The 19,158-nt window shown below is 34.9% G+C and overlaps 1 protein-coding gene across 1 annotated transcript in view; it reads right to left on the bottom strand.

Moving 5' to 3' along the window:
- Positions 1-18,949, bottom strand: part of LOC136409489 (protein timeless homolog) — a 135,438-nt gene extending 116,489 nt beyond the window's left edge. Inside the window, exons 1-8 of the mRNA XM_066390998.1 lie at positions 18,385-18,949; positions 13,040-13,220; positions 12,441-12,572; positions 11,841-12,100; positions 9,364-9,514; positions 8,884-9,110; positions 2,176-2,351; positions 1,878-2,117 (exon numbers count right to left, since the gene is read on the bottom strand). Of these exons, the coding sequence (XP_066247095.1) occupies positions 1,878-2,117; positions 2,176-2,351; positions 8,884-9,110; positions 9,364-9,514; positions 11,841-12,100; positions 12,441-12,572; positions 13,040-13,220; positions 18,385-18,638 (1,621 nt within the window). The 5' untranslated portion in view covers positions 18,639-18,949. The remainder of the gene's footprint in view (positions 1-1,877; positions 2,118-2,175; positions 2,352-8,883; positions 9,111-9,363; positions 9,515-11,840; positions 12,101-12,440; positions 12,573-13,039; positions 13,221-18,384) is intronic.
- Between the last annotated feature and the right edge of the window lie 209 nt (positions 18,950-19,158).

Here is a 19,158-nt window from a genome sequence, read left to right as displayed (position 1 = left end):
TGTTGCAGTAGATTGGATGGGAGCTCTAAATCGTCGGGTGTCGATGGCAACAGCTTACAGAAGAATTTCGTCTTTTGGCCTTCATTCATACCGCCCAAATCTACGACTGCCACTAACCGCCCAACACCATGCTTCCAGATTGACCTGGTGTCAAGAACGAATTGATTGGAATCATGAGTGGAACAATACCGTCTTCAGTGACGAGTCACGATTTTGTTTGTGGATCAATGATGGTCGTAGAAGAGTCAGACGATACCGAGGTGAAAGAAGAAATTTGCAATTTTCTGAAAGGCGCCACACAGCTTTCACATCTAGTGTTATGGTCTGGGGTGCGATATGTGTTGGCCGAAGATCTTCTCTTGTGTTCATTCCAGGCACCCTAAACGCACGTCGCTACATTGACAATGAGGCCAGTATTAGTACCTTTCATGCAAACTTTACCAAATGGCATTTTCCAACAGGATAATGCAAGACCACATAGTGCGAACATTACTCGACGATACCTAGAAGAAGCACAATTGGAAATACTGCCTTGGCCTGCACGGTCACCGGACCTATCGCCCATCGAACATCTTTGGGATATGATGAGTCGCCGTCTTCGAAATTTACCGAGCCCTCCAAACAATGTGGATGACCTACGACATCATCTTGAGGTAGCATGGAATGAAATACCCCAGGAAGATATTGATCATTTGTTGCAAAGCATACCGCGAAGAGTACGTGCTTGCATTGCCGTACGAGGCGATGTCACTCATTATTAATTTTTTCATTATCAAATGTTGTATCTTTTAACTGAAAGTCTGATCATTTGATACTCTATTATGAAGCATTATTTTGCCAAAATTACAAGACTTAATTATTATTATTACTGGGTGGTGCATTTCATGTGAAAGTGAGTGTAATACAAACGTGTGCACGAGTCCTATGCAGGATTGCATATTGTATGTCCTTTTTGAGATTGAAGAAATCCCTGTTTTCAAAGCACGAATAGAAGCTAAAATATGAGAATCCCCTGGCCCAATCCAAGATTTCCAAAATATCTCATTTGCTCATTGATTCAAAACTTGACTTCAATATCAAGAAATTGAGCATTAAATGATGATATTTCTAACTCTTGCCCAAATATCTAAAATTTCCTAAAAAATAATTTGAATTTCAATAAGTGACAAATAATAAAAACAAGGTCAAAATACTGTTACTCTGTGAAAATTCATTATGTTTACGTAGTTTTTTGTTTCTTTCTTTATCATTCTCTTTCATTACTTCAATGAGAATAATTAAAAAGTTATCTGCCAGGTTTAAAAGAAACATACATATATAATTATTTTAATATCTTTTTTGCCTGAAATTCTAACATGAATAGTTTCAGCTTCTTTTAAGTCCAACTTCTACAAGTTGGCGCATCCATCATTCATATAATTAACGGTCTCTACGTCCAATTAATATTCAAAACGAAATGTTCGAAATAACTTGGACGTCTAAAAGATTAACAACGGATGACGACGGGTAAATTTCTCTAACTTAATTAATGCAGGCAACAACTTCACCTTCGAAAGTTTTTGACTTGAACAACGACAGGAGGGTTATTAATTATAAAATCAGAGACACTTTGTGTTTAGTTTATCCCCACATGGGCGTCAAAATTCGTTACATAACTCGGGTGTGTTATAGAGCCTGCAACTCAACTTCATTATTTCAGTAATTATGCCATCCGTCGGCAAAGTTTGCCCTAATTACCTTGCACTAGAGTAGAATAATGAAATGACGGCACCGACAACTTGTGGCTTTCGCAACGGTTCACTATCACGAATTAAATTATTATGCAATATTGACCCGAACCTCAGCTACTCTAAAACACAAAACTTCGAAATACTTACCCTTTTTGGAGTTCTGCTTACGTTTCTTGCTTTTGCTTTGCACCATCACTGTTCCCTCTCTCCCGACGAAAGTTTCTAACATCTTCAGGAAAATGTGCTGAGTTTCAATTAAATCTTTCAGATAAGCGTCTGACATTTTCAGCTCATCATAGTTTACGAGCAAAGTTAGGATAAACTCCCGATATTCCAGGACATAGAATATGTTGCTTTTGATTACTTTTGAGGAATCACGAACGTTACCTACATAGAAGATAACTTTCTAATTGTTGCAGGATGAAGGGTGTTTATGAGTACCCACCATCAGGTGATCTGTCCATTGCAGATAAAGTCATGAAGAGTTCACGATATGCCAGAATAGTCAAATGGAGACGGCGCGACCAGAGCTTCAGTTTCTTTTTATCGCTGGCCATCATGTCGAAGAAGTTTTCACTTTGTTGTTGGACGTAGTGGAAGGTTTGGACTGACAGTGTTTCACTGAAAAAAATATAGAAAGAGCATGTGCAGTTTGTTTTGCTGTCGAATTTAAAACCAAAGAAACTTGCTTGTGTACAACAAGAGGTGATAAGGCAATATCATCAAATGATAAAGCACTACCCATTACCTCTATCAAGCAGGTAGAGTTTTAAAAGTCGTAAACGTCTGCTGGGGCCTGTATTTCGCACGTTAAGCATAATTTTTAAAAAATAATATGTATGTTTCTACGGTAGAACGGAAATAATTTAACACTTACTGTATTTAATTTTTTTTTGTATTTGTCCCAACATCTAAAAAGAAAAAAACGAGTTGCTAATATGGTAAAAGTTTGACATCTCGGAAACCACTTACAGCATTGGTTTTTTTCCGTATTCTACTCGATTCGTAGTATACGAATATGTGATTTTTTTGGTGCAGAAATGCCCTATTCAAAAGTTTGCTCTTCACATTAATTTCATTACTTAAGTGTTTTACGGAACCGTGAAGCGAAAAAGGATGCTGAGTGGGGTAAGTTAAGGTAAGGTAAGGTACGTCAAAGTAAGTCAAAATAAATTAAGGTAAATTGAGGTAAGTTAAAGAAAGGAAATTAATTTTTACATTTTTTAAATCTACGCGTATAGTAGCTCATTAATTTGGTGGATAATTGACCGATTGTTCTCATATTTGGTCTATAACTATAACTACCCAACCTCTTACATTACCTTATCTTATCATGACTTACCTTATATTACCTTACTTTACCTTACCTTGGAACAATAAAGACACAATTAGCATGGTTCCGGCGCAATTATAATACCTTACTTTACCTCAATTTACTTTGACTTACCTTATCTTACCTTAACTTATCCCACCCAGCACCCCTTTTCGCTCCACGGTCCCGTAAAACACTTAAGTAACGAAATTAATGTGAAAAAGCAAACTTTTGAATAGGGCATTTCCGCACCAAAAAAAATCACATATTCGTACATTACTAATCGAGTAGAATGCGGGAAAAAAAAACAACGTTGTAAGTGGTTTCCGAGATATCAAACTCGACCCGCCAATACTGTACCTATATAGAAAATAAAAAGGATCTTTCGTAATTACTGCCGAATAGTATCTGGGAACAGGGCTCCTATTAAAGTAAACCGCGATTTCTCTTATGTGAATTGGCAAATTTGATAACCTAATATGTGCAAGAAGTTATGGACTTAAGTCCGCAGATCTACGAGAACCTAACCATCAAAAACCCTTGGGCAAAACAAGTAATCTAAGAAATATTCAGGTGTCCACAATACTTTGTTCTCACCAAAGAGTCTACGAATAATGTAGTTAAGAGAAGTTGGCAAGAAAATGTTGACGATGAAAGAACAACATCAAAACACATTTCAATTAATTTTTTTTTCATGACGTCGCTAACATTGTGTCCAACATTTTAGAGCTTTTGAACAATTTTGAATACATCATTTAATTTTCACTTATCTCTGTTGCAATACACACGGCAACTCATTTCAAATGCAGGTTTACCCCTTATTGATAAAATTTGCCACCTATATTGAGATAGATACCAGTGATAATTAAATAATGTGTTTTAGGTTATTTGAGGGCTTTAAAACATTGGTTCAGGTTAGCTACGTGACAATGCAAAAAGCAGAGTTTAAAATGTGTTACTAATATATCTCAGTAAATTTGATGTACGATTGTGCTGAAAATACACAGTTTAAAAGTATAAGTTTGTGTCCATTTGGCTGTACGTGGTAGATAAAGAACTCTCTCTCTCCATTATGTCACGAACGAAAAGGAAGTAAAAACATAGCCTGTATACTATACCAAGTTACGAGCAAATCCAAACTTTGCTAATAATTCTGGATTGAAGTAGTGGCAGAGAAGACTTGAGAACAAAGTTTTTCGTTTCAAAATATGATATTAAAAACCGCCCTTATTTTTTATCCTTTGTGTCAATGACTGAAGTAGGCATTTTCTGAATTGCATTATTGTGGTCGTTGGTCATCTTAGGCCATTAATATCAATTAGTGCAGCTTTACTGACTGAAAAGGAGCTGAAAGGATAATCAAAGAAAAAACCGGAAAAAGAACTAAACTCGAAATTGGAAAGTGAATAGTTGAGAGGTACAAATGGAAACCAGAGCATGCCCTTACCAATGTAAAACAGGAGTTTAATTTTTAATTTTTAAGCCATCTTGTATAATAATAATATTTTTATAACTGATATTATAATATACAGGGTGTACCAACTAAACATAATCATTAGAAGTATCTGGATAGCCATCAAATATAAAAATCGGAAAAAATTCACATAAATCTTTATCGACCTGATTTTCCTCTAGAAAATATTTTCAACTTTGTGACACTTCCGGTTATACAAGGAAGTAGCTACCAACTTCGTTATTTTAAAAAGAATCCCTAATTTTTTCACAATTTTCGAATTTATCGTCAAATTTTAAGGTCACTTTATGTAAAGTGTCTTATCTTTAAATTTTACCGTTTCCAAGTTATTCCGGAAAATTTGAAAATTTTTGGAGCTGCAAGGTCCCACAGAAATCGATATTTTGCTTTAACCGCCACGAATTTTGAAATCAGTTTTCTGGGGCTCCAAAAGGATTTTACAAACTACATTTTGACGTATTTACAATTTAAAAACGGTCCCCCAGAACTCCCGAAATAGGCCTCCGAAAGGGCATGACTCAGAACATCAATAACTTGCTCATTTCAAATGGAATACCTTAATTTTCTCCACGACATCGGGAATTAAAAAATCTACAATTTTTGTTAACATCATCCTATCCCTAAACTCAGTAGTTTCGTAGTTTCCGAAAATTGCTCCCTTTTTGACTTCTAGATGTTTCGATAGTCGCACTGATGACGTCAGCATAAACAAATGTTACGCGATGTCCGCTAATGGCCATTGCGTAGGAAAAGTTATTTTGACAATTTTAAAATTTTTTACGTCATCGGTGCGACTATCGAAACATCTAGGAGCCAAAAAGGGGACAATTTTCGGAAACTGGGAAACTGCTGAGTTTAGGAATAGGGTAATGTTAACAAAAGTTGTAGATTTTTTAATTCTGAACCCGAAGCCGTGGAGAAAATTGAAGTATTCCATTTGATACAAGCAAGTTATTGACGTTCTAAATCATATCTTTTCGGGAGTTCTGGGAGACCGTTTTTAAACTGTAAATACGTCAAAACGTAGTTTGTGAAATCCTCTTGGGGTCCCAGAAGACCTATTCCAAAATTCGCGCCAGTTAAAGCAAAACATCGATTTCTACGGGACCTTGCAGCTCCAAAAATTTTCAAATTTTCCGGAATAACTCGGAAACTGTAAAATTTAAAGATAAGACACTTTATATAAAGTGACCTTAAAATTTGACGATAAATTCGAAAATTGTGAAAAAATGGGTGGTTCTATTTAAAATAACGAAGTTGGTAGCTACTTCCGATATAACCGGAAGTGTCACAAAGTTGAAAATATTTTCTAGAGAAAGATCAAATCGATAAAGATTTATGTGAATTTTTTCCGATTTTTTTATTTGATGGTTGTCCAGATACTTCTAATTATTATATTTAGCTGGTACATCCTGTATATATCAGTTATAATATACAGATTGTGTCTATATCTATATATATTGTGACGTTTAATATCTATGAACGCGCGTCGATGTCGCGCATCCGGTACGATCGCTCTGAAGAAATTCCCGTACCTCTCGATTATTGTGGGAAGGACAATCGTCCTGTTGGAACCAAACGTTTTCTAATCGAATCTCTGGGGTATTGGTCATTTTAGTTGGGAAATTAGTAGTTTTGTTTATTTTCGAATATAAGAATAAACAATGTTGTCTGCACGCAAATTTTTAATTGCGCAACTCAAAATTTATTGCATTATTTGACGAGCCATAACACACCTCCTTCGAAAGTTTTGAGTTTACTAAATTCAGTTCCCTTCGCCGCTGCGCCACAGATCGTACCAGATGCGCGTTCGTATACATTAAACGTCACAATATATATAGATATAGACACTAATCGTCGCCGCAATCTGTATAGTGAATATTGTAATATAAAATTTACTTTACTTACTTCTAGGGTTTAAATATAAATTAATTGGGTTGAAGGGGTCGGTAGAAGAAATGAAAGACTTCTTTATTAAACTGGTTGGCGCTTCGCAATAATTATTGTAATAAATTAAGCGTGAAACGTAAATTAATTTTAAAAAACAATGTTATTAAAGAAATTATTGCGAAACGTCGACCGGATAAGAAAGAAGCCATTCATTCCTTCCAGCAACCCCTCCAACCCAATTAATTTGAATTTAAATTCTAAAGCAGTCAATTAACACCTGGGTCGATGACTCCCACAACAGCAGAAAATTTGTGTTTGAATAAAAACATAATTAAACATCAGTTCAATGAAGAACACATGCATTCGCATAAAGTTTACGCGTTTAAATTTGAATGCTAATTTCAATATCCTAGATTTTTTTCTTTACGTATATCCTTGTAAACAGACAAATCGGCCAGTCTGCTTTGTCATACTTCTCCCTTATTAATGGTAGCATTTCTGTGATTATAACATATTCTTATTACTTTTTAATCCATTACCCTAAACATTTTCGCAAATACTATTTTAGCCCAAACTGAAGCCGAGTAATGACGGATCTACCGACTCAAAGCCGTCAACCCTTAACACCGTCATCTAACATAAGACAAGGTAAAAACTTAAAGCCATCGAACGAATCTGTAAGTAGAGCTACATATGGACGAGCTCTCCTGTCAAGGTCCCATTTTTCAACTTGTATCAAAAGATTGTCTACATTCATGCTTGCAACAGCTCAAACATACAGTAGAAGTATCTGCAAATGTTTTTCAGAGCGCGCAGGCTCAAATCTACAGCTATATTTTGTTTATTGGTCAATCGCATTCGTAAGCTCAACAGAGCAGAAAGGAACAAAGTGAATCCAACTGGAAAAAGGGCATTAGAATTAATTGGCGCTCTCAGGCGTTCAAAGTGCTATGGATCACCGAGCAAACTTCCTTTTTTGACTTTACAACGCTGACTGCATATATTGTCGATGAGAATTGAGTGCGTACAACGTACACAATTTTTTTACTGACGTTTGCAATATTTACAATTAGCCATAATTATACTACAGAGCAACTTGTTTCATTAGGGTAACAAGTACATTGTGTTATATAATATTTTCATGAATGCCTCAACACAATGAAATCGCTAATACTGATATGAAAAATATGGTTTGTGTTTATACGGAAACAAATTTTAGAAATTGTTGAGCTGCTGAAAGATACCTGTAACTTTAGCCCAATAATAGACAATCAGATCGGACTTTCAACAAATTGGATGAGATTGATTCTTTTCTTTCAATAACAGACAATGGAAAACTCGAAATTGTCACGGTAGATCACAAAAAGGAAATTTTCGGTCAAATATTAGAAAATCCAGATGCTAGGGCAACGTATCTTCAACGTATCTTTGAAACGATGGGGATTAGCAAATCATTTTTTTCTTAGACTTCTACAGAAAGAGACACTGGTTCCGTATCATTTTAAGCTTGTTCAAAATTGTTGCGAAAGAATTTTCAACCTAGAATTAATTTCTACAACTTGTTACTCCAAAAGCAACATCATGACTCCATAATGTTGTAAATCAAATGTGTTATAACAATAGCGGTAAAACTTTGGTTTAAAACTTGGAAACTGTATTGATCTAGACGGTCAAAATTTTAAAAATTTACTTAATTAATTTTCTAATTTTCAAGATATAAATAAACAGAATGACTGAATTTAAAATATCTCGAAAACCGTTAGAAATACGAGTTGTTTTGCAGAATACCTTTTTAAAGTACGCTCTAACTGCCGCTGCCTGTTCACCTCAGTTACTAAAGCAGGTTTTATGGGAGCAGGAAGCAGAACAATACTTGGGGAAAGCAAAATTTATTTTCCTAACGATTTTCACAAAAAAAAATGAACGCAAATCTGAGCAGAGCATTGTTCAGTTGCAAGGAGCGAAGCAAGTCCGTACGCAACTTACTGCACACATCAGTTTGCAGTGAGACCCATAAAGAATAAAGAGGAAATTTCCATCCTCGGCGCAGTCAAGGAATTAACGATGAATACCCGCAAATACTGCGAACCCTGAATGCATATCCAGTAATTTCCATATTCCGGCAGCGAAATCGTTCAATATCTCATCCCGACAATATTCAAATCAGTTTTTAAAAGACCGTTTTCTCTATTCGTCGGTTTTTTGGTATGCGCTTTTATTTCCTGTTGTATCGTCAATATATTGAATTCCTCCCGCTTTGCGTTCTCGCTTAAAGCATGAAATATTTCCTCGCAGTCACTGAACCCGATTCGGCAAGAGAAATCTATAAGATGGGACATATTCAGTCAGAGCAGCAATCGCCCAGCGCGAAATGGGCCAATTCTCAATCGACTTGACTGATCTCAAGTAATAAAATTACCAAGTCAAAACTCAAAAAAGTAACAAGCAGCTGAAAAAAGTTGATATAAGCAACTCACCTAACGAGTTTCACTTCGAATTTGTAACACCTGTTGAACTCCATGAAAAATCGCATGGCCCACAGGTAATAGGATTCATCATGGGCCTGTGCTTTTGCCCTAACCAAATTGTCTTTCACGTGATACATCAAAGTGTTGTAAGCGCCATTCAGAAATTCGACGCAAAATTCCTTGAGGAAAAGCCGAATACTGAAAGCGGATCTCCGCTCTGTGGATGCGGCTTTTATCTGAGGAAAAAACTCTTTGTTGCATATTTTGGGAAGTTTTGAAAACTCTATTTTGCTCAAAATGAAGTTGTCTTAATTTATAATTTTTAAAAACTCAGGAGAGATATAATAGAGATAAAACTGGACATCATCCAAACTGTAGTCGGAACTAGTCGAAGTTCAATTAAAGATAACGACGACTATTCAGAGACACAAAATGAAAACGATCCGAACGATTCTTAAGTAAAATGAAAGTTTTTATCCACCAACTTACCGGAAGGCGATTTTTCGGCGTTTTAGGCTTGGTCTTATCGACGTCGAAATTGAGTGAATCCAGTTTGCCTAACGGCTTGTGATAAATAAGCTCGTTGTCGCTTATAGACTTCATCGACTTCACGACGAACGTGCCGCCGAATCTCGAGTGTCTGGAAAATCATCACATTCTCATCATTTAACTAACGAGATATTATTTTTTCCTAAAACTTTACTATTTATTTTTCATATCAAAAGACCGTTTTAGACACTTTTACTATCAAAATAACAGACCATTATAATTATTTTCCACATACCCAATCCCAGGTATATTCCTGAAGGAGATAAAACCAGACATGATAAGTCTCCAAAATATTAAATTACCATTAGTTTAAGTATGGAATTTTTTGCGTTTACGCAGATGTAAAATGAATATGACGTGAGTGGTAAAATTACAAAATGGAAATTTGCAAGCAAATCTGCTTTGCGGCCGTTCTATTGATTGCAATTGTTTATTACAAATAGATAGAAAATTAAATTGAGCACAAATTGCCACAAAATAAAGCAGATAATTGTAGAAATTACGCAAAAAATGAGATTTAGTTTTGGAATAGGGGCAAAGTCAACATATGAAATAAACAGTAATTGTAAAATCATTGCTTCGTCAGTGTAACAGTATAGACGCCTGATTGAGAATTGAGGGTACAGTAGTGTTATAGCGCATGGACATAAAGTAGTGGAAAAAAGTATGAAATACTTCAATACATTTTTTTTCTTTGTATTTTATTGAAGGTTGTTAAAATTGTCACATTTATTTTGCAATACTTGTTACCTAATTGTACTAGTGTATAGTAAGTCGAAACCTCAAATATTTAATTATTAATTTCAAAATGCAAATAAGTGGTTAGAAAAAAGTATGGAATATTTTTATTTTTTATTTTAATACAAATTAATAACTTAGTATTTTGTTGTATAACCATTTGCATCTATCACTGCTTGACATCTTCTGGACATTGAGTCGACTAATGATGCCAATGTCTTCCGAGGTATTTAAATCCATTCATCCTGGATGGTTTGCCATAATTCTCTTTGTTTCCAATCTTGCGTTGCCTCATCATACGATTTAATATCTCCCACAGATGCCCTATAGATTGAGATTCGGAGATTGCGAAGGCCACTGGTTTATACTGATGTTGTTTGTTGCAAACCACTCAGTAACTAACTTCGAGGTATGTTTTGGATCATTGTCCTGTTGGAATCTCCAAATTAATGGCATTGATTCTTCAACGAATGGCAGAGAATTCATCTTATTTTTCAAAATGTCCAAATACAGGAAACGATCCATTTTCCATCTATTCGGTAGATAGGTCCAACTCCAGAACGAGGAAAACATCCCCAAAACATTATATTACCACCTTCACGTTTTAAAATAGGAATTAGATATTTAAGACAGCATCTTTTCCCTACTGGTCTCCTTACATATTGTCTACCATCGGATCCAAATAGCATAAATTTACTTTCATCACTCCAGAGGACAGTATTCCATTTTTCAGTAGTCCATGATAGGTGTTTTCTAGCAAATTCTAGTCGATTCATCCTGTTCTTCTTTGAGAGTAAAGGTTTTTTTACCGCAATACGTCCCAATAATTCTTCATTAATAAGCTTATTTCTAACAAATCTACTGGTAATCTGAATGTCAAATTGCTCCATAATTTCTTCTCTTATTTGGCAAGATGTTTTACGGGTATCTCGTAAAGACATCCTTTAGTATAGTTTTATCAATTCGGGATATTTTTTTTGAAGGACGTCCTGTTTTCGTGCAGTTATCTACACCTCCAAATGTTCTAAATGTTTGTATAATTTTGGATATTCTTCCTTGGGAAATGCTTAACTTCTTGACACTTCACGTTGTGTTTTGCCACTTTCCACTATCTCAACAATATTTTTTCTCAAGCCTGACGAAAATTATTTTGATTTAGGCATGTTAGTTTGTCGAACTGTGGAAATAAATTGAACTATAAATGCAAAATAAATCCTTCTTTGGCCTATAAAATTATTAAAAATAGAATATTCCATACTTTTTCCACTGCTGTATATATGTAGAACAAAATAACTTTTTGCCTCTTTTCTTTTTAATTCGTACAAAAACTTAAACGCATAAAAAAGAAATAAAGCTTAAGACACCAATATAAAAATATGAAATAAAGACTGTAAATTAGAATATTGTCGTGTATTTAGCTAGAACTAGCTAAACGCCGAAAGGATACCAATCGTCTGCAACAATGTAAGTAAAAGAACTCTAATGATGCGTTATTATAGTCAAAGTAATGATAATTTCTCCGGAACCGTATATGCATGCTTCTATCTCCCAAAAGCGAATATTTGCTCTCTGATCGTCAAAAGAACGTCGATGTAGTAACATCAAAACCTATTTTCACGGTTCAGCTCACACTTTGAAGGCAACTCCTCACTATTAGGACTATTTTAGGGCTATTTTACCTCGTGCCGCTGAAAGCTTTGGCCTTTTTCTGCCTCTGGTTGATTTCTTTATGCCGAATGGCCAACAGCTCTGCCTCATCCCGAATTTTTTCCGTTTGGCTTCGCTGCAAAGCAGCGTGTGCGAGCTCGGAAGCGTTCTGTTCACGCAACATAAACGACAGAATCTCCAAAATGTGTAAGTAATATGCATTTTCGATCGCCGAACTCGATATATACAGGATTATGTCCAGCATGCCTGATTGATGAAGTGCCCACAGCACCTGAAATGGACGTCGGAAATTTTTATTTTTATAACTCCCCTGTGCGGAAAACCGACGGTTAACGCATCATTATTTACAGCTCTACAGTAAATGTGCTTTGACGCTTCACATTACTGCAAATATCCGAAATGATTAACATGCTGGAAGGTCAAAGCGCCAGTGTCGAACAGAGGAACATGAACTAATTAGCAATTAAAGGGTTCTGCAGCTGAATGACACTCAATTTTGCTGGCAATTAATATTGGTACTTCAAGTTAATTAGGCATAATGCGATGTTCAGTATAACAGTAGATTATTGTGTGTAGTAGCGAACACCCACAACTAATTCCCGCGCCCTCACCTGATCGTGAACACTGGCATCGTTATCTGGTCTTTGTTCCGTGGAATCTGCAGGAACGTACAAAACGTTCCTGATTAATATTAAAATCCTCTCGATAATTAAGCTGTTTTCGTCGCCTCTTTGGAAAGGCTCCTGAAAATTTCAATAAAAACTTAACCAACCCTAAACTGGCACAAAGCGGTTGGGGGATGCGTTCATAATTTATATTAAAAGGAAAATTATCTGACAGAACAAACACACTACAATAATAAATGAACTAGAATTTAATAACTCCAAAGAAAACTTAACCATTGTTAAGAGTAGCGTACAAAGGAATCCGAAACAAAACCAAGAAACCTCGACAATGGAATTCTCCTGGCGAAGGAAAAAGAAACCCTAAGCTTGCCCCCCCTAGAGACTTTCGGCAAGCGCCTAACTTGCGATTTAGGTTTTAATAATGTCCCCATAAAACTTTAATTAATTTACTTTTCAGGTCCTTTGTCCCCGGGTATTTATGCCGTGTTTTTGCCTGAAGTATTCGGACTACGCTCCGAGGAATGTGGAAAAAGATTAAGCAGAATATAGGCCCCTTTGTCAGGCCTAACACAAAACATACTTACAATTTCAAGAATTTTGCTCAATCTGGTGCTGAGCACCGCCCACACAGCTTCATCTGCAAACGCTTCTTTATAATTTTTTAAATGGTCTTCCACCTGAAGGTACAAATTCCTCGTAGTCTTCTCTACAGGTATTTGCTCGTTCCATAACATCAAAGCCGGAGTTGTTAAATTTACAATCAATCTGGAAATCGCAAATAACAGTTTTGAACTTTCAAAAGTTTTCTTTGGCAGAATACACAAAAGAATTGCAGGTGGGTGTAAAAGTATATCATACGACTCTGCAAGGTAACCCATTCATGAAACGATGGTTTAAACACAGGAAATTGAGTTCTCATTCCCCAAAGAAAATTGTTTGGAAATCGGGCGGAATCTCAGCACAAAACTTTTCAATTTATTCTGGCAATAGCTAGGATGATATTGCTTTTCAGTTATAGCCTGCGACGAAATTCAATCCTTTACTTGCCAGTAAACGCTGTATTGCTACGTAAAATCCCAGATAGATTTTACTGCACTACACACCATAACCATAAAAGGGAATTGAAATTATGACATTTCTCACTCAATTTAGAAAGAATTTTTCTCACTTGGAAAGTCAATTAATTTGCTTTTAGACCTAGTGGTATAAAAGTCAATTCAGTTGAACCAGAATAGCTGTTTAAGCTATTCCATGAAAACAGCATTGCTGACACTAAGTGTTATAGATTAAATTAATTTGCCAATATTGCTACGTTCATTAGATGGTTTAAGTACCAGTTCTGGTTCAGCTGAACTGATTTTCGTACAACTGGGCATTAAAACAAATTAGTTTCCTTTCAAATAAAACAAATCTTAACAAATTGACTGAGAAACAACATAATTTCATTTCTAACCAGGACTGGTACTTGAACCATCCCATAAGAATAGCAATGCTGATAATTCATTTCGTGGTACTTGGTGCAAGCAATGTTTTTCTTATAGGATGGTTCAAGTACCAGTTCTAGTTCGCCTGAACCAATTTTTTTAAGAGGGGCCTTAAGAGATTTTAATGCATCTATCTGTATTTATCTAAACCATGCGCATTAAACTTCTACCAAGACTCGGCAAAGGCTGTATAAATCAACTTGCATAAAAGGCCCGACAAATTAAATCTTTGAATAGTAAGCCTACCGCTCGGCCTACCTCCATTAAACATTTAAATTCAGATTAAATTTTGATACGGCCATAAAAAGACCTAAGTCTGAGCGCTAAGCCTCAAAACTTCACGACAGTAACTGCGGGGGTTCTATTTCAGGATTTACATATTATACTTTCGCAAAATAAATTATGTGCTCGGTTTGCTCTAAAACACAACGGTGTTGTTTACATGCAGGATGTGGGTTGTTGAATATCGCCTTGAGGTTTGTTTAAAAACATGGATATGGGATTATGTAAGTGGGAGGAGGGTCGCTAGCAAAACAAGTCAAAAAGGCGGATTTATTCTCTCAAATAAAGATGCTCGGATTATCCATTCCAAGATGGTAATTACGTGATTTCCTAGCTATCTTCTTTGTAATAAATACATACGCATACACAGTGTGACCCAAATTGGGCCTAGGTGTAGAGACATTTGGAGAAGTATAAGAGACAGAAAACTGATTAAATTAAAAAAGTGAAAGAGAATTTAATAGCCATTTCAATTGCTGTTTTTTCGTTTTTGAGCTAATTCCTAAAAACCAAAAACCTACGTCGAAAAAGAAATACAATTACTTGAACTAGAAAACTTCTCAATCCTGTAAATGTAAAAAAAACTATAAAACAGAAAAACTTCTGTAACCTATCGACCTGTGCATTTTTAGTCAAAGATATGAGCATTAACTTTTTTCCTGCTGTTATTGTTTTTTCACCTGGCTTAAAATTTTTCCACTATGAATTATTTAAAGGGACTGGTACTTAAATCCTCTTTAACTTTTCTCTCTTCTTTTAATTATTTTTCTAGTTTTTAGAGTTTCTCAGATTCCATACATATAGGCCCAATTTGGACCCCAAAGTATTTTTTGCTTCGTAAGTCTAAAAACTCTATTTCCTAGTTTATAAATTAAATATGGAGCACTGTGTGGTAATGACAAAAATCTGCGGATTCAAATCCCATATGCAACCGTTTTTCATTACGTCACCTTGTGAACAGAACAAGGAAAGGTGAAAGGAAAGCTTTCCCCGGAATTATTTTTACACTTACAAAACCATAGAACCCATCTCGAAATCATGTAGAATGAAGCAGGGAAAAACGTAACTCTGACATGAAAACCTATAATTAGAGAAAATTTCAAAATTTCGCTTATTACAGGTCAATGTGGGTTAACCTGGATCTTTCATGATATAATTTTTGAGTCCGTAACAATACAATATTATGACAGTCGTACAAAAAAATCTTTTCGCTCCGTTTGATACCGTTTGATACCATGGTCTTCGTAAGTGCAAAAATGTCAAATCACGAAAACAGTAAAAAATCTAAGGATGTCGGGTGAGAGTACATTAAATCAAATGTCCTTAGAATTGCAAGGTGAATCCGAACATAGAATAATTCACAGAGTGTTCCATTTAAAATAAGAAAGTAAACGGCCCGTCCTATATAGCCGGAAATGTATTCATGAAAATATTTTAGTTAATGTCCCCATCAATATTCCTAACGAACCAAATTTTCTGATTTTTCCTAAGTCGATCAACACAGATTCCAGTGAGACACCTTGTATAACGCGAAGTTTTCTAGTCTTGTTTTAACGTTATAAAAAGTCTTGAAATTTTTCACAATTGCCTTCAGGATGTAACTTTATATTCTCATCTATAAATCCTATGATACCTAAAATTGTTCCAGGCACTCTCAGCTCAATAATCAATTTTTCGCACGATCTTTCTCATAATTTATTGCCGCTTGTTATGTTGTGCTATATAACAAGCGGCCAAAAACTCCCTTTAATTGGTCCTTTCCTCGGTCTTTTCAGGAAAATAATAATTTGAAGAGAATTTATGTTAAATGAAATCTGAACAGATTTGAATTATGAAAAGTGTGAGATTCAGATTTCTTAATGTTTTCACTTTCAGCAATTCACAGTTGCTGGAAATAAATTTTTCAACACCAACTATCAATATTCCAGATAATGTTTCAGATTTTTCACATTACCAATTATGAAAATTCTCAAATTCAGATTTCTAAATAACATGGGTTTTAGGTATTCTCTCGGGTATTTTAGCCATAAGAACTACGATTTTTAATGTCTAGACTCAGACTTCTAGAATCTCCATTTTTTGTTCGGGCCATTTTTCACATCTCTCCGAACTTTTCACAGATTTTGACTCCGACAACTGAATATTTAAACACAAAGTTATCGCGAAAGTTACCTACTCAATACTTACTTATGATCGAACTTGTGATTCTAAACTACAAGGAATTTGGTAAAAAAAAGCGCAGAATCATAAAGCTTAATCTGTTTTTTAATAAAAAATTTATTATTTTTTTTTTATTATATTATTTTTATTTAACAATACCGTATTAACAAAACTCATTGAGACCCTTTCAAAACCTCCAAATCTTAAGTGTAATTAATTTTTTGTATCTTTGGTTTTACAGCCTTAAGCTGTTAGGAGTATATTGTCAAATTTGTTATTGTTATCTTACATACATAATTTACGATTAGGACAGCGGGTACTACAATAAAGTATCCCTAATTCAAGAAAATTAGCTCTGGTTTATTCTTCAAATTAAATTGGTTTTTAGCAAATTAAATTTGTTTCTTTCTCAAAATTTGTCTTAATCTTATCCAAAAATTGCCTCAGATACTGAAGTTGCCCTTCAAAAATCCCATGTCACTGGTTTTGAGCATAACTGGCAATGTTGCAATACAAAAAACATTTTTGGTTCCAACTTCTACAATTCATATTCTCTGAGGTATATTCCATGATCTGTGGTAATGGAACGTTCAACAACCGTACTGGGGGAGCTCCGAATTTAGGTCCCATAGAAATCACTGCGCCTCTCTAAGACTATCTACTGGTCAATTCCCTAAAGGCAGAATCCCCTCTTAACCCCAAATTCATAAACACGTTTCCATCACTTGTATTTACATATTAAACTATTAAAACTGAATTATGGTTCAATTTCAATAAAATCAGTGTTAATACATAGAGAAACATTAGTATTTCTAAACTTATTACTATGTAATTTTTACAAATATTAAATGAGTCAAAGCAGAGCTTCCAAGATCATACCTACAAAGGAAGCAGCTTAATTTATCATAAGAACGGTAAATTTGGGATTATACGTTTCTTTTTACGAGATTTTCATTAAAATCTCATTTTAATAAGCCTCCAGCTCGAGTTCTAGTTACTCTTAAGCACATTGAGAATTACGACGAGTTTAAAAGGAGTAAGAAACAGGATGTGAAGGATATGTTGAGTAGTAGGCGAGGTCGTTTTTGACAATTTACACTGAAAATATAATTCATGAATTTCTTCGTAAACACACTTCATTAATTAATTTTCGTACCTACATATATAAAATCTCTTTGACACTGAAAATTTTGCTTGAACTAATTCAAGAACAAATTCGTGAAGTTATTCACAGATTATAACATGCTCTAATTACCCTGTTAATTCCCGGTTTCCAACTCATAAAAATACCGAGTATCAAAGACAAATGTTTTATTTATTTACTTGTTGTCTTTAGTTTTTCACCTCTTGCCTATGATTTGTTTGCTGAAAACTGTGAAATGTGACAAATTCTCAATAAAATATAAAAATATTTTGTTTATAAACAGAATTAGGTAAAACAATCCACAAACCTCCAAGTTAGTGTAACACATATTTATTTATGTGATGTCAAATAACATGTGTTCTTAAATAAGAGAAAACATCACTTTGCCTTCATAGGGAGCAAAAGTCATAGTAGAATTTATACAAAAGATAGCTTCTCAGATACACTTTAAATAGTTCCATGAACTTAATTAATTTAAGATTCTGTGGTAATATGTTTAGTAGTCAGTAGAGACTTTTCTGAAGTAGTGCAGTAGAATAAAATGGAATAAAGATATACATTATACTGAATGTTGTGAGTAAGAATTTAGTCAGGTTTTTTTTACACATATGTAAGTCTGAACAGAACATAAGTTTGCAAACTATGGTTTATGAGTTTGATGGGTTCAGTGAAAATATATTTTTAATTATATGCTTTTGAACTATAAAAATGTTGCAATGATCTGTTGATCAATTTCATGAATGATTTCATAGTTTTCATTCATTTCATCATTTGCAATCCAAATGCTTTGCTGATTAGTATATTATACCATTTCCACATATGTATTATAATAATCCTTACTCTAATCTCCAGTTCTTACCTTAATAAGACATCGAACAAATCAACCTCTTCCCAATAGCTCTTTAGCAGGGGCAATAAATCACTCTGCAAAACTCCAGTTTCTCCCAGCTGTCTTCGAATATCATGGGTCTCATCATCTCGCCTTAAGTAGCGAATCAAATCTTTGACAGTCTCCAAAGTATTAGCATCTGCGTAATATTTATTAGACTTTGAATCAAAATACCCGAGGGCATTGCATGCTGCAGCCAAATCTGCACTCAACAAGGACGACATTTTGCCAATAAGCAGTTTTTCCGTCGGTTTTCCACTAAAAGCACTTTTGTCCGCTTTAATGTCGGTGTTATTGGTAAACAGCGTTGAAAACTGCCGGCGAGCGAGCGGAAAAAAGTTAAAAAGTTTACCGGGATCTCGTTATGTCTTCATTCAAATTGCGAGACGATGAACGGGGACGATCAATACTAGTTTAAGGACGTCGAAAAAATGTAAAACGCTTCACAGTAAGTATTTTCATGTGGTTTTCTTTAGTTTCAAAACTCAATTGAAAACAATAAACAAACTTTATTTGAGGTTATGTCGAAACGTCAGTACCAAGAAAGCGCGGGAAAGTAAACATTATAAAACCTGCGCAGTACCCCATGGATAGTCTCTCTATCACACTGGGGTTCTTGTTTCCACTTGAAAGGTGTAAAATTGCGTAACACTCAAATGAGCTATTACCAAATATAAAATATGAGAAAAGTTCTAGTTAAATTTGAAAAAAAAATTATATAAATGATAACTCTTGACTGATGTT

Source organism: Euwallacea similis, chromosome 6, assembly GCF_039881205.1.
Source record: "Euwallacea similis isolate ESF13 chromosome 6, ESF131.1, whole genome shotgun sequence".
Lineage (NCBI taxonomy): Eukaryota > Metazoa > Arthropoda > Insecta > Coleoptera > Curculionidae > Euwallacea > Euwallacea similis.
Note: the sequence above shows the minus strand (reverse complement) of the source record. Positions and strands in the feature narration are given on the sequence as shown.